Source organism: Lissotriton helveticus, chromosome 4_1 (genome assembly GCF_964261635.1).
Source record: "Lissotriton helveticus chromosome 4_1, aLisHel1.1, whole genome shotgun sequence".
NCBI classification, from domain to species: domain Eukaryota; kingdom Metazoa; phylum Chordata; class Amphibia; order Caudata; family Salamandridae; genus Lissotriton; species Lissotriton helveticus.
This window is the reverse complement of record NC_136063.1, coordinates 1933172949-1933187605: the sequence shown is the minus strand read 5'-3', so window position 1 is coordinate 1933187605 and position 14657 is coordinate 1933172949. Positions and strand designations below refer to the sequence as shown.

At 47.6% G+C, this 14657-nt stretch overlaps 1 protein-coding gene across 3 annotated transcripts in view; it reads left to right on the top strand.

Annotated features, from left to right (window-relative positions):
- ARHGEF6 (Rac/Cdc42 guanine nucleotide exchange factor 6) overlaps nucleotides 1–14657 on the top strand; it is a 1071863-nt gene that overhangs the window by 493862 nt on the left and 563344 nt on the right. For all 3 annotated transcript variants that reach the window (XM_078688613.1, XM_078688614.1, XM_078688615.1), the window contains one exon: nucleotides 4139–4340. In XM_078688613.1, the coding sequence (XP_078544739.1) occupies nucleotides 4139–4340 (202 nt within the window). The remainder of the gene's footprint in view (nucleotides 1–4138; nucleotides 4341–14657) is intronic.

Below are 14657 nucleotides of genomic sequence, written 5' to 3'. Positions count from 1 at the left end.
CTCTCTGTGTGATTTCACATGCTCTGCTGATGGAGCCTTTTAGATTGTGTAAACAGCTTTGCCAGTTTTGTCTGTGTTCGTTTTAAAGACCTTCATTAGTTTTGATGTTCATGGCTTGTTACTTCTGTAGTTACACCGTCTGTGTTATTTAGTCTGCAAGCACTATTTCTTTAGTGAGTTTTGTCTTACTGGAGACACAATGCGCTTTGCAGCAACACTCAGCGCGCCAAGTGCACTTTCGCTTTCCAAGCATCCGGGACAATGGCGGCCGCTTCTTTGGAATGCCATAGGTCTCTCATTTAGGGGAGTTTGAGCTATTGGCATTGTAAATGACAATAGCTTAAACTCTCACAAATGTGACACCTGCTGCTTTACAAATATTTTTTTGTGGGTTGTTTCGACGCACCTCATGCCTCACTTGCACTTAATAGAGGCCACGCACCTTTCTTTAGCTCTGTCTTGTCTAAACAAGGGGCGTGACCTCTATTACGTGCAAGTGCGGCATGTAGCGCTTGTAAACAAACAATATTTGCAATTCAAAATGGCTTGCATTCGCGAGAATTTATGCTATTAACATTTACAGTGCTAATAGTTCAAAGTCTCGTAAATGCGAGACCTGTTGCATTGCAAATGCTTGTTAGCTGCTAGTTGTAAATCAGGTTTTAAAAAAGCAAAGAACATGCAGGGCATGTAGCTTTTGTTGTTCCCTCACACCACCGCAATTTTATGTCAGACAGTGGCAATGGATGGCGGAAGTCCGCTGAACTGTATCTCAGAGAAAAGTCTGGTGAACACCGTGTGAAACCACTCAAGGTCACCGGAAGAAAGGCGTCAAGGACACCTTGCTGGCAGGCTGGTAGGAAGGTGATCCATCACCGAAAAACGCTTTGATTGTCAGGGGTAGTAAGCGCTATATAAATGCAATTAGAATTACAATTTTAATCAGGGGAATTTGACATATGTGAAGTGGGGGCACCTTGGGAGGGCTTGCATTCAAGACATTTGCAATCACGAGAGAAAATATGTTACCGTGATCTGAGAAATACAACGTTCAAAACGTCTCTAACACTGAAATTATCCTTCCCTGGCACTGCAACCAACCTGTGGAGCTCGTTTCTTCCTCAGCTAAGAGCACAGTGTCATGTAAGACTGGCAGATGACGGAGAGTGCAAATAAGGCAAGCGGGGGTGGGGGGAGTCACCACTGCTGGGGGACAACAGACACAGCAGCAGGCCCGGTTCTAGCGGGTGGGCCGGGTGGGCCCGGCCCACCCAAAGATGAGCCTGGCCCACCCAAACAGGAGCCTTGGCCCTGGCAGTGAGGGCTTGAAGGCAGGCGTGCAACGCACAGGTCGTGTGTGTCAGCCCGGGGAGACAGCTTCCCGGGCGCACACACAGACAGACAGTTTAAGATTATCGCAGCCGCACCAAAGTACTTAACAGGTCTTTAAAAGACCATTAACATGTTAACTAGGCTTTGTTTACTTTTTTCACCCCTTCATCTCTGCATGGTGAAAGGGGACAAATCCTTTCTTTGACAACGGACCTTTGGTAACCTTTGTCTACTGTCCTGCTGCGTTGATATTTCTTTTTCTTTGCAGCGCAGGGGAAAAGTGGTCTGTTTATTCCTAGTCACCCCCTGACCCCTGCAGCTGCTTATCACATAAGGCTGTGACACAAAGTATGACTAATGGAGTAGGTAAGAGAATGTGTTACAAAAAAAATTCTTTTTAAAATCTCCACAGGCCCAGCAGGACACATACTTCGTATGTGCTTCATTTAAACAGTTTTATCATTTCATCATAGCCGACGCTGGTCAACAATAAAACAATACAAAATGGCAATGCCCAGATAAAGTTGGTGATTAATGATCCTGCTTTAGAGCAATCGTTTGTCTGTTAGTATTTTTTAAATGCAGACGCACTGTATTTTATGTGGATAGCTCAGTGGGTTACTGCCTTTGTCACAGAGATCCTTTTTTTACTTCAGAAGTTACAATCCTAACAAAAGGCAGTGAACAATGAACTGCCACCAAAGAGCTGCAAACAAACATGAAAGGTATAATTAGAACTTCGCTTTTTTTGTTTTGTGATATAGTTATAACTTCCCTAGTCTTTTCATTATTCTAATGTTGCTAAAATGAGTGTTTGGGCAGATATACATTTTTATCAGTAAAGCTGACCCCCATGGAATACTCTTTAAATCCTAAGGTTGTGTTTCCCCAGACGAAACCCTCTTAAAATATACTACCCACCAGAATGGGTGACCTATGATTCCTACACCTTGTAATCCTCATTGGCTTATGTGACATTCCTTGTAGACTGATTTACATACGTGCATGATTCATTGTCTCTGTAAGTGTGTGAGTGGTGTAAAGTACTGACACACACTACATTGATATGAGCAGCGTTATACAACAAATTAAATGCATATAAGAGAGGGGATACGTAAACATGAGGGACGCTGGTGGAGGGTGCCAGTGAGGGAATCCGAGGAGTAGGTAGTGGGAGGGGTTTGGAGCGATGAGGGGCACTGTTGGAGGATGACAGTGAGGGAATCCGAGGATGAGGTCATGGGGTGGAGGGGGAAGCTAGGGAGAGATGAGGGGCACCGGTGGATGGTAGTATTGAGGGAGTCTGATGAGGAGGTCATGAGGGGGAGGGGCTACAGAGAGACGAGGGGCACTGGGGGAGGGTGGCAGTGAGGGAATCCGAGGAGGAGGTCACAAAGGGGAGGGGCTATGGGGAGATGAGGGGCACTTGTGGCGTGTGGCAGTGAGGGAATCCGAGGAAGAGGTCAATAGGGGGGGGGGGGGCATGGATGGATGAGGTATACTGTTGGAAGGTGGTAGTAAAGGTATTTATGGAGAAAGAGGTTTTTGGTGCAGCACCAAAAAAGACTTTTGCATCAGCGCTGTCATGGCCTTTCTGTTTTTGTTTATTTAATTAGCAGTCGGGCCATAAGGGCCACTGTGGAACATACTTTAAAGTGCGTGCTAATTATATTTATTGCTCTATTCAATGTTTTAAGTATGAAGGTGATTTTACTAATGTTTTTACCGAGAGATGGTGCCTGACATGGGGCGGGGCCCAAGGTCATCTGTGAGATAAGGTGCACTGGAGAGGAATAGTGGCTAATCAAGCTTGTAAGGGAGTGCGTTCAAGAGTCCGTGGTCAGGTGGAGGTAGTAATGAAGAGGGATTCTCCCTGAAGGCTCACACAGAGGGAGCCCGAGAAGTGTCACTTGCCTGATACTCCCACCTCAGAAACCTCCTCTTTCTATCAAAGGAACATTACATAGAAAAAACACTTTTTGTGAGTGATAACATTAAAAAGAGATTTGGAAAAGAGTGAGTTTTACTGGGCCTTGTAAGACTAAGAAGAGGTAAAGGAGGGCCCTGAAGCAGGCCTGCCTAGACATATATGAGACAAATCGAGCCCGCAGTGGCCCACCCAAATGCGTCCTTGGCCCACCCAATTAAAAATTCCTGGAGCCGGGCCTGCACAGCAGGCTAAAGGTTGCAGATTCCAATGCAGGACCAGTACGTAGCAATATACGTGTAGAAGCAATGTGGCAACCCCAGGGGGCCTACCAGGATTTCTGAGACCAGCACTTACCTTACCAGTCGGCAGAAGGGTGCGGGGCCGTGCCAGGCACACAAAACCACGAGGCCTATTCCGGCCCGGTCGCCTGAGTACACATGAAGTGTCTCAGCTGTATGTCACGCGCTGGCTTCTCTGATGCAATCGCATCTATGGGGTGAGCGAGGGGAGGCAATGAGTCTGATGGTGCAAGCCACCTTTCGTGACGCCACTTCCTGTCGTGACGTCAGCGTCCCCCCACTTCTTTAGGACGTGTGCCCTGGTTACTGTCCCTAACTGATGTGCCTGAAAGACTTCATTCTTGCCACCCCGCCCACAGTTGTATCTTTTGACAAACTGTACAGTTTGCAACACTTCGTGACATTGTCTTTGTACCCCTTTCTTAAAGGTCTGCGAGGTGCGTAATGCGGCATGCAGTAGTACACAAAATCTCCATCAATGAATACAAATATCTTTGACATATGGAGAAAATATCAGTCGGCGTTTTTTAAATGTTTTATTTCCTGATATTTAAAGATTTTTTTCCGTTTCTTATAGGAAATGACAGAAAACGGTAGTTTTCAGATTGTAGTGAAGGCCAAATTCAATTTTAAGCAGAACAACGAAGACGAGCTTTCATTTTCTAAAGGAGACGTCATTTATGTCACAAGAGTGGAAGAAGGCGGATGGTGGGAAGGAAACTTCAATGGGAAAACGGGCTGGTTTCCCAGCAACTACGTAAAAGAAATCAAGCCTGCTGGTAAGTGAAGTTCTAGTTATTCGACAAGCAAAAAAGTCAGACAAATACAGTGTTACTATCAACAGTCTCGACCTAGGCGTGTATGTAACCTTTAACCCTAAATGAAAATGCAAGTCAATAAAAAGCTAGATAGGCTCTATGACGCTGTTTTTTTTCTTTATTGGAAGAATGTGTCATGATTTGGGCTGATTAGAGATTCCTAGATCCAGGGATTTAAGTGGGATGAAAAAACTATGGGGGTCTCTCATAGGGGCGTGGCCGATGTAAATAAGGGTGTGGCTTAAAAGATTTAAGCTAAAAATTTGTGCTTAGCATAGTGTGCTGCCCCACTGATATTTTGCTGCTTGTTTCAATTCATCCAGATATATAACAAAACAAGTAACATTACACCTACAACAAGCCAGGACTATTGGCTTTGTCAGTGATTGTAAGTCCCATTAAATAAATAAGCAACAACTATGACTTTTTTGTATAAAATATTGAAACTGCTTCAGTTCTTGTGGGCGAGGTTGTGGCGTAAAGCTACAGCTGCCGACCTTTGTGGTGAAAAAGCAGTTTCGAGCCTTCAAAAAATGAATATGTCATAGTGTAATGTAACTGGTGCTTATGTAAAGTGCCCCAATACCTTCAGCCGAGTGTGCGCTATATAGAACTGTAAAAATAAATGAAGATGCATCAAGTGCAGTGAAGGATGATACAACTGCAAAGTTAAGGGTTTTTTTTGCCCTAAGGGTGAGGGCAAAGAGTACCTGATAGGGACCCGTCTCTGCACCTGCTTTTAACAACTGCCGGTTCAGCACCGGGAGGACCCGACCAATTTAAAGCCCTAGCTAGATTTATTCTTACAGTCGCTCCTCAAGTGGTATTTCCTATTAGTACTCAGCCACCTGGAGTGACGTTGTGATCAGAAGCAGAAATCGTTTGAAGGAAAGGGAGGATAACCGTGGGCTCATTTTGATTACAGGGGGTCTTTTGCAATGGGTAGCACGGTAAATCCATTAGAATTTAAATGGCTTAACGTTACCCCATGCTAGACCCCAAGAAGAAGGGAAACGGAAACTGAATGATGACATACAGAGCAAACAAAAAGAATAGCATTTGTTTGTTAGCATCATATAGTTTTCAGCTTGCTTATGTGTGACATTCAAGGTTTTATTTGTGACACTTGCAGTGACACTTTATAGAGATTAGAACAGTGCTTCCCAAACTTTTTAGAACTATAGTCCACTTTTCAGAACAACAATCGGTTGCGACCCACCACCGTTTAATGGACACGAGGGGGTATAATGTAACTAAAGCTTAATGTGGCAGCGCATTGTCATCCACAGACCGCACATTTTTCATTGACGTGGTCACTACCTGTACACTGACATACACATTGACTGCTAGAACTATACAGCACACAAATGATAATGTGCGGAGATAAGGTTTCTGTGAATATTTATGATTGCATTACTAAGTAAAGTATCTTGATTTGTTTTGATCCAATTAAAATCTTTGTTTCAAGCTCACCTTAGACTTTACGAAAATATGCATTTTGTTCAGTGTTCCAAAAAACAACATCTCCTTCTAGAGCCTTTCCTTTCAGATTCCCTGTACTACAGGAAGATTGTCACATAAATCACTTTTAAAACTCCGCTCTCTTTGCAGTCAGAGAAAGAACAGTAAATTCCAATCTTCCAGCAATTTATCAGGACGCATAGCCTGACACGTGACCTCTGTCTTTTGGCAAAAGTGACAAGTTAAACACATAATTTGAAGGCATCTTTATTTATTGGTTCTACTTTCCTGACCCACAAAAAATCGTCTTGCGGCCTACCAGTGAGTGTCAACTCACAGTTTGGGAAAGGCTGGAATAGAGCAAAGTAGTTATCTGAATGTAGTGAGATAAGTATTATTACAAAACTTGACTTTTTCTTCCCAATCCAAAATGGCCCTGATACTAAATCCTATAAATGCATCACTTCCTGGAAAAACTTCCTGAAATAACAAAGCCTAGCAAGAAAATAGTTAAGCAAAAGGGAGAGGCGGAAGGGAACTCAGGACTGTGATGAGGAAGAGATGAACTCTGAATAATGAAAATTATCAGAAAGCAACAGGGTATTACCTCCTTGCCCGTCTTCCTCTCACAGTCCTTACGTATGAGTACTTACCCAAGCCAAAAACTGATTTCGACAAACACAGCACAAAAGAAGCAAAAACAAACAGATGCAAAGCAATGACCCAAGCACATGACACTGCTAGAGGACCCACTGAACCCAAAACAGCAGACCCAAAAGCAGGAACCCATCTCCCATCAAGGGCAAACGGCCATGGGTCATTAAAGGACGAAGCAAAGCCCAAACGGTAGCAAAGCTAAAGCTCCGAAAGGAAGCACCTGCAAAAGATGCCCAGAATGCAAAAAACACTCCTGGCAAACCACTAAGGAGACAAGCATTTGCAATGCAATAGGTCTCGCATTAATTGAGTTTGACCTATTGGCATTGCTAAATATTGCAACACCAATTGCAACAAAAGTCTATAAATTGTAGGCCAAAAAAAGTGTATTTATTTTTGTAGCAATGTGGCATGCTACGCTTTAGATGAATATGTTGAAAAGTAAAGTGCGCCATACTGCGATTGCTACAATAGTTAATTGTGGATGGGTTAACAATTGATGTGTGCACTGATGGCTGGTGGTGTGTGTGCCTGTAGAAATTGTGCACTGATGGCTGGCGGTGAGTGTGCCTGGTGGAAGTGTGCACTGCCGGCTGGTGGTGTGTGTGCCTGGTGGAAGCGTGCAGTGACGGCTGGTGGTGTGTGTGCCTGGTGAAAGCGTGCTCTGACGGCTGGTGGTGTGTGCCTGGTGAAAGCGTGCACTGACGACTGATGGTGTCTGTGCCTGGTGAAAGTGTGCATGGACGGTGTGGTTGTGTGTGTGGTTGTGTGTGGTTGAGTGTGGTTGTGTGTGTGTGTGTTTGTATGTGTGGTTGTGTGTGATGATGTGTGGTTGTGGGTGTGTGGTTGTGTGTGTTTATTTTATGTGTGTGTGGTTGTGTTGATTTGTGGTTGTGTGTGTGGTTGTGTGTATGTGTGGTTGTGGCTGTGTGTGTGGTTGTGTGTGGTGTGTGTGTGGTTGGGTGTGTGGTTGTGTGTGTGGTTGTGGTTGTGTGTGTGGTTGGGTGTGGGGCTGTGGTTCTGTGTGTGTGGTTGTGTGTATGTGTGTGGTTGTTTGTGTGTGTGGTTGTGTGTGTGTGTTTGGTTGTGTGTGTGTGGTTGTGTGTGGTTTTGCATGTGGTTGTGTGGTTGTGTGTGGTTTTGCATGAGGTGGTGTGGTTGTGTGTGTGTGTGTGTGTTTGTGTGGTTGTGTTTGTAGTTGTGCGTGTGGTTGTGTGTGTGGTTGTGTGTTTCTCTTTTACTCCTTTTCTGCAGGACACATTCCCATCTTATGGAAGCATTCATTGCAGCTCACAAATTACCGATGTATTCATTAAAGCATTTTTATATATCTGTGTACCCAAAACTTTAATTACATACAATGTTGTGCTCAATTAAACAATGCGCAAAACCCCCATGTTCTTTCACTTCTAGCCGCTGGATGCTAAACATGTTATTTAAACGCTTTCTTTATTTCACTTTAGTCCTCCATTGGAAGATTGCGCCCACCACCTGTTATTTCATAAATGTCGGAACATATTACATAAAGTTCTGCGCCTCTGCGAAAAAGAGATCCTCAGGTTTGCCGGGTTCTTACTGCTTGTATGTTAAGCAGAGACTAGTGAACGGGCTTCATGCGAAACCTGTTCTCGATCATGCTTGGTAGAGGCTTATATCAAGGGCTTGATATATAGAAAACTGTAACAGATGATGTAGTTACTCGCCAGAATAGTAGTTCTACTATTTCAGATACACTGAGGACAAAAATATTTATAAGTACCCAGAACATGTAACTTCCTATTTGTCGCAGGGAGTCATGAGGGTGCTCCTAGGGCGTCACCCATGGTGGGGAGAACACCCCTGAGGCCTCCTGACCCTTAGAAGGAGGGGGCAGTCCTTGTCTCAGGTGTGCCAGGAGGGTTGGGGCTGATCATGCCTCAATGGGGCTCTCCTGATCGGATCCTCTGGCGCTCATAAGAAACATGTCACAACAGCTGTAGTGTCACCGCTAAAGACTCGCACTGGCTCTATTGTCACCAATGGTCAATATCTCTTAAGGTGGCACATCGCGTGTCTCTTTACGGAGTCAACCAAGCCTGACCGCCTTCACACGTCAGTTTGCGTGTCTCTGACGGACACTATCCGAAATCAATCAACAACGGATTGGTTCTTCTCCAGCCTTGATGAGAAGCCGCATGGACAGAGAAAAGTACATATTTGACATTTCCAGGACGGTTATAAAGCACATTCGGAAAACACTTTCCAAAGGCCTCAAAAGGGGGGCAGGTGCTCGAGTCGGCCTCTTGTTACCGCCGAAGCCTTGTACCTGGGTTGCAAAGGCCTGTGGTGGAACTCATGACGCAGTGAATGCCCCCAGCATCTCTCTGGGCGGACAGTGCTAATTTACGACCGGACATCTCTCCGCGGGGGTCAGTGGGACAAGGCACAGCATCTCTTGTCCGATGGACGTGGGGTAACACGCAGCGCCCCCAGGCAGACACTGGAAGGACAAAGCAGGACGTCTTGCTCGAGCACGGGTTCTGGCCCAAGTCCCGACAGCCTCGTTCACGAGTGTTCGTGCGCGTGCTCTAACAGGACAATGTGCAGTGCCGAGCAGTGCACACGGGCTTCTATGTGGAAAGTGAAACAGCTTCAGTAAAGGAGGGCCCACCTCTTAGAAATAACAGATGGACGGCTCTCAACAGATGTTCAATGCATCTTTTTGAGCAGTTATCGTAGGGACAAAAAGCATCTCTTTGCGACAGGAAACACAAGGAGCACTCGTGCTGTTTAGTAATTATCAGCCCCAAAGAAGAGAGGCCTCGCTGTAGAAGAAGAACAATCACAAGCTCGCGCGGCAGCAGGGGGAGCCGCACACCTCGTGTGGCAGCAGGGGGGGGGGGCTGAGCGATTCACTTGCGGGAGCGATAATTGCTACCATATGGTGGCGCTCGCTCCGGCAAGTGAATCTCCACACGTGCATGTGTTGCAATTGAAGGCATTGGAACGCGTGCACGGTTGTGGGTAAAAAAAGGGGACCGATGTCTACAGGTCTCCTCCTATGAAGCGCATGCGCGCTGTGTAGGCGAAACCTAACAAACGCTCTAACAGGTAGACCAGCGACAGAAACAAAAGAGAAAGGCCACGCAAAACCAACGGGACCAAAGAGAGAGAGAGAGAGAGATGGTGAGAGCCCCACTCCGCCAGACAATGAGACCAACAAAGCCACAGACCTGCAAAATAGCAGGGTGTAGAAAATAAATATAAAGTGCATGAGGGACACCCAGAACATGGAAACGCCGCCAGTGTAAGACACACGATGAGAACTTAAGCCAGGTAAGACAACCTAAGAATACAAAGTAAATGAGGACACCACCCTATTTTGAAACCAACCAAAGGAGCAGAGGGGAGGGCAACAAAGCCCCAAGCACCCCCTCTCGACACCCTGAAGAAACAGCCTCCAGAAACAGCTGCGGCAGAAGGAAGCCAGAAGGTAGCCGACCCCAAAGGCTGAAACGGAGAATGCTGCCAACTGAGCTGAACAAGAGGCAAATCCAACCCAGCACTGGGGCGGGAACAGCCAGACACCGGAAAAACCCACGCGGCAGCCAGTGAGCCGCCAGAGGAGCCCACACAGAACACCTACCGTCTAACCCCCTAAAAACCCCAAACAGCCATCCGCCGGCTATGGCCAAATGCAGCAGAAAACCACTCATAGAGCCTCCCACATGGCTGCAGCAGCACTAGAAGAAGCAGACACCAGATGGAAAAATGCTGTCAAACAATGGCTAGAATCCCCCAGGGGTGGCGGCCGACAGGATTGCAGGATCAGGGCCGCCATAGCCAAAGAACACCTGTGCACACAGAAGGTACGCCACACCAGAGCTAGACTGCAAACCTCAACCTGAGAAGTGTGGCCAGAGGAAGAAGAGGTAGTCAATGTGGGGACAGACGAAGTGGAACCACCACATGTGGCTGCACCAACAGGAGGATAAGCCAAGGGAACTAAGGGCGTCGTGAAGCACATCCAGGACATCACAAACGGACCCACCCGAGGGAGACAAGGAAGGAGAAGAAAACAAGAAAGAAGACTCTTGGCCAAGGGAACAGCCAGGGTAAACACAGCACCTGAGGGCTGAATCAGCCAAGGGAGACCAAATCGAAGTAGAAATGACTGAAACAGTCCAGATCCAAAACCAACTGCCTAGAGAACAGACTGACCACGGCATCGACAGGCCCAAACACACTTCCGGAAGAAAGATGGCGTGAGCCAGGAGCTGGGAAACTGCACAGAAGCAAAATCTACGGGAAAAGGAGAAAACAGAGAGGGGCACACACCACCCCACCGATGAAAAGAGGACCAGACAAATTGGACGTTTGCCAAAATACTGACTGCCATGGGCAACAACAGGATACAGAAAACAAAAAGAAAAGGCCAACAGCCCATCCCCAGTGCGAGACAGAAGTGACCCCAACCGAGGCCACCACCTCAGAGCAACGTAACCCCCAGGGGGGCACTCCATCGATTCCACCAGCAACTGTTGTGCGAGCCAGGCCAGGAAGAGGAACCAACAAAAAAACACTGGACAAAAGAGCAGGGCACAACCACCACAGAGGACCCTGCGGAACGGAGGAACTGAAACCAGAAACTCACACACATGAGACAACTGGTCCCAGAGTTGTAGGAGATAGCGCACTGGGGGAGACAGGCATCCGCCCAAAAGGGAAAAACTGGCCCATTCCGAGTACAGGACTCCCTGAAGGCATAGCCACGGTCCTACAGACGCCTAAGGGCGAAGAAGGCGAAATGCCAATAGGGAGTAGAGATGCACACAGTGCACCACAGACAAATAGAGCACCCCCAGGTCCCTCCTGAAGCGTACCCCCAGGAAGTGGAGATCCCAGGATGGCTGGACCAAGTGGCCCAAAAAGCCACACCCCTGCAACCACGTGGGCACTGATAACCTCCAACCCGGCATGAAAAAAAACCAGGGGGAAGCAGCCAGCCAGCCATCCAGAGAAGTGAAGAGGGGAACACCTGCAAATGTAAATGTAAAACACCCACCAACCGAGACATGCGTGCCAAACACCCTAGGTGGGGACGCCAACCTGAATTGTAGGACCCGGAACAGGGAGTGGAATCAGTGGAACTACAGGGGAGACTGAGGAACCGGGACAGGGAGAGAAACAACCACGAAAACAACAGAGAACAGGAAGCCTCCTACCGGAAGAGAGACAGAAGCTGCCGGAAAGACCCCAATCTGAAAAACACAGGAGGGAGAAACTAAAGTACTCCCCGGAAGGTCAGAGTCGGGTGGATCCACCCTACGCCAACTGGACCCTGAAAAAAACCAAGGAACAAACCCCCCAAGAAAATCCACAGAGGAGGAAGGAAGGTAACCTAATGGACCTGCTTGGAGCAGGACCTGCTAGCAGAAAGTCAACCCACACCGAAAAAGGAAATTCTACTGCAAAAGCCCCAACGGATGCCACGTACAAAGAAACTGAGGAAATCAGTTCCAATTTCCATCCACTCACGACACAAACCAGAACCCTCCGCCAGCAGTACAGAAACAAGCATTTGCAAAGCAATAGGTCTTTCATTAGCGATGGTTTAAGCTTTTGGCATTGTAAATGACAATGCCTTTTATTTATGCTTTAAAAACCAAAACCTAAATAAAAGGCATTGTCATTTACAATGCCAATAGCTTGCGTAAATGCGAGATCGATTGCATTGCAGATGCTTGTTTCATCCTACTTAAAGCTCTGCTGTCCATCTTTTAGCTTGCAGCAGATGCAAGGTTTAGTTAATTTGCGGAGGCATGGTAGGTACTGCGTTCTTCTGTCCTCATTCTTTTTTAGTGTGTTATGTAATGTGGGAGTTATGTCAAGAACAGATTTTCAGTCACTCCACCTTCATTATTACATTGTGTTCTCGACCGCACGCGTACAATTAAAGATTCACACTTAACAGCCTTCTTACTGGTTCAAGATCATAAGCAGCCCCCGGAAGCCGCAAAGCCGCTGCCCATTCAAGGCGTCACAAAAACACACCAATGCGGGGCAGCTTCTCCCCGCCTCCCTTCGGCATGGGAACCACATGCAGACAGTTGTGAAAGGGGCACGTCAGAGATGTCTCCTGCGTCACTAAGCAATCAGCGATTACTGGTTAAGCACTGTTTATTCAAATTTACACACTAACTGGAGCAAACCGCAATGGCCATCTTCTCGGACACGCCCTTTTCAACATTAAAGGCACCCCTGGTCTCACTAGATCGTCAGAGACACAACCTTAAATTATTTGAGTTCATGAGGATTACAATTTTTTTTAAAAACACTTTACGCAATCTATATTTGTGGATTTACGTTGAAGTCGGAGTAGTTATGTCACACCACTGTGCCCATGTTATCGACCTGACAAGGATACGGGGCTTAATCGCCCATTGAGATTTAAGTGTCCAGGTATCTGTGCATGCGCTCCACTGACCCATCTGACTATCTGGACCAGCCACGCTGGTCACTGCTGTGCTTCACCCCCAGGGAACAGGTGCATCTGCCTCATAAGGTTAATAAAGGTTGCACGCTGGTTGTGTTCATGGGGTGCCGGCACTGGTAACGCTTCTGGTCGGAGAGCTCGTCACTCGAGAGACATGGCCCAGGTTACACCACAATCACCCAGGTTGCCCACTGCAGATTCCACCGTTAGGCGCTTTACATCTGGGTTTCAGGGGCAGGCTGGGCATCGCGGCTGCTGCTGTCCGCCATCCCACCTGGTCTTCGTGCATGCAGTGCACCGCTGCCCGTTCGTGCAGTGCCTAGAACCGTGTGCAGTGCCTAGAACCATGTGCTTCACTTTAGTTATACTCGTGATGGTTAAGCACACACTCATATGCAGCCTGTTGTGGTTTCTTAGCCTTTTAGATGGGAGCAGAAACCAGGGCCACTATCCTGGGTAATAGCAGCACCTGGTACTTACGGGGTTTGACAAGGGTATTGGCGCGATTAAGAGCCTATAACATACATATTCATATTACAAGTACCAATGATATTCATGTTTATTCTTACTACATTTCTTTCAGATGAATCGCATCAGTTATGTCGCCTTGAAAGCCGATGACCTCAGAATAACGAATATCCGAAATAAGTTTACGCTGCATGGACATAGTGCAGGAAAACAATAACAAACCACAGCAAACAAGGGAAAGTGAAAGTGCACCTGCGCGTTATAGGCACGGCGTGAGCGTGCACGTCGGCGTGACATGGTGCTCGTGACCCTGGTAGCGCTTAACTAGGTGCTGCGCTTTTGGTGCGGCGTAGGGAGGGGGCCGCCAAAGCGCCTAAAGCAAAAAAAGAGCGGGCCGAGTCGCAGAGCGTGGGCTAAGGACCGTGCATCAGAAGGGCACTTAGGTGAGAGCGTGGCCTGAAACGCCAGAGGGAGGGAAAGCGCCAGGGGGCGTCTGGTGTGTGTGTGTGTCTCTGTTGGCGTGAAACACCGGAGGGAGGAGGGGAAAGTGGCAGGGGGCGTCTGGTGTGTGTGTGTCTCTGTTGTTGAGTGAGATAAGTACGGGTGCACTGGCTGGGGAGGCTGGTGCGTGTGTATGTGTGTGTTTCTTGCCGCATGCAGCTGCCTTGCCTAGACTGAAGGGGGACAGGAGATGTGGAATGTGGTGAAGGCGCGTGTCCCGATCCGATCGGCCTGCGCGTGCCCATCTCCTGTCTCCCTTGCAAGCCCTTGAAAGCGTAGTCGACGACTATAGGTCTCGCTGCGACAGTGCTTCGCGCTGCGTCACAGGTGCAAGACCTAAAAAGGTACCGGAGTCTGGCTGGGAATCAAAAACTGTAAAATCAGGTCCAGTAGAACCCACATACCTGAGACCCTGGGGCTGAAGCTCCTTTGACAGCTGCAAAAGCAGAATCCACCAGCTGCGTTAAACATACTCTACAGCAGTTCCAGAACAAGTGAGGATCCCCCCTCCCAGAAGCACGAATCTCTAGGAAAAGCTATTACGCGGTGAGCCCCCTTCTGCCTCCCGTGGAGAACACAGCATGTGGACATATAGACGCGCGGTTCCCCACCACGTCTCCCAAAAGAACTGAAGTGAAAGGACCGCACGTATCCAAATAACCTGGCAAGCCGGCACCCCCATGTTGCCCAGCAACAGAGCGGGAGCTAGACCCACC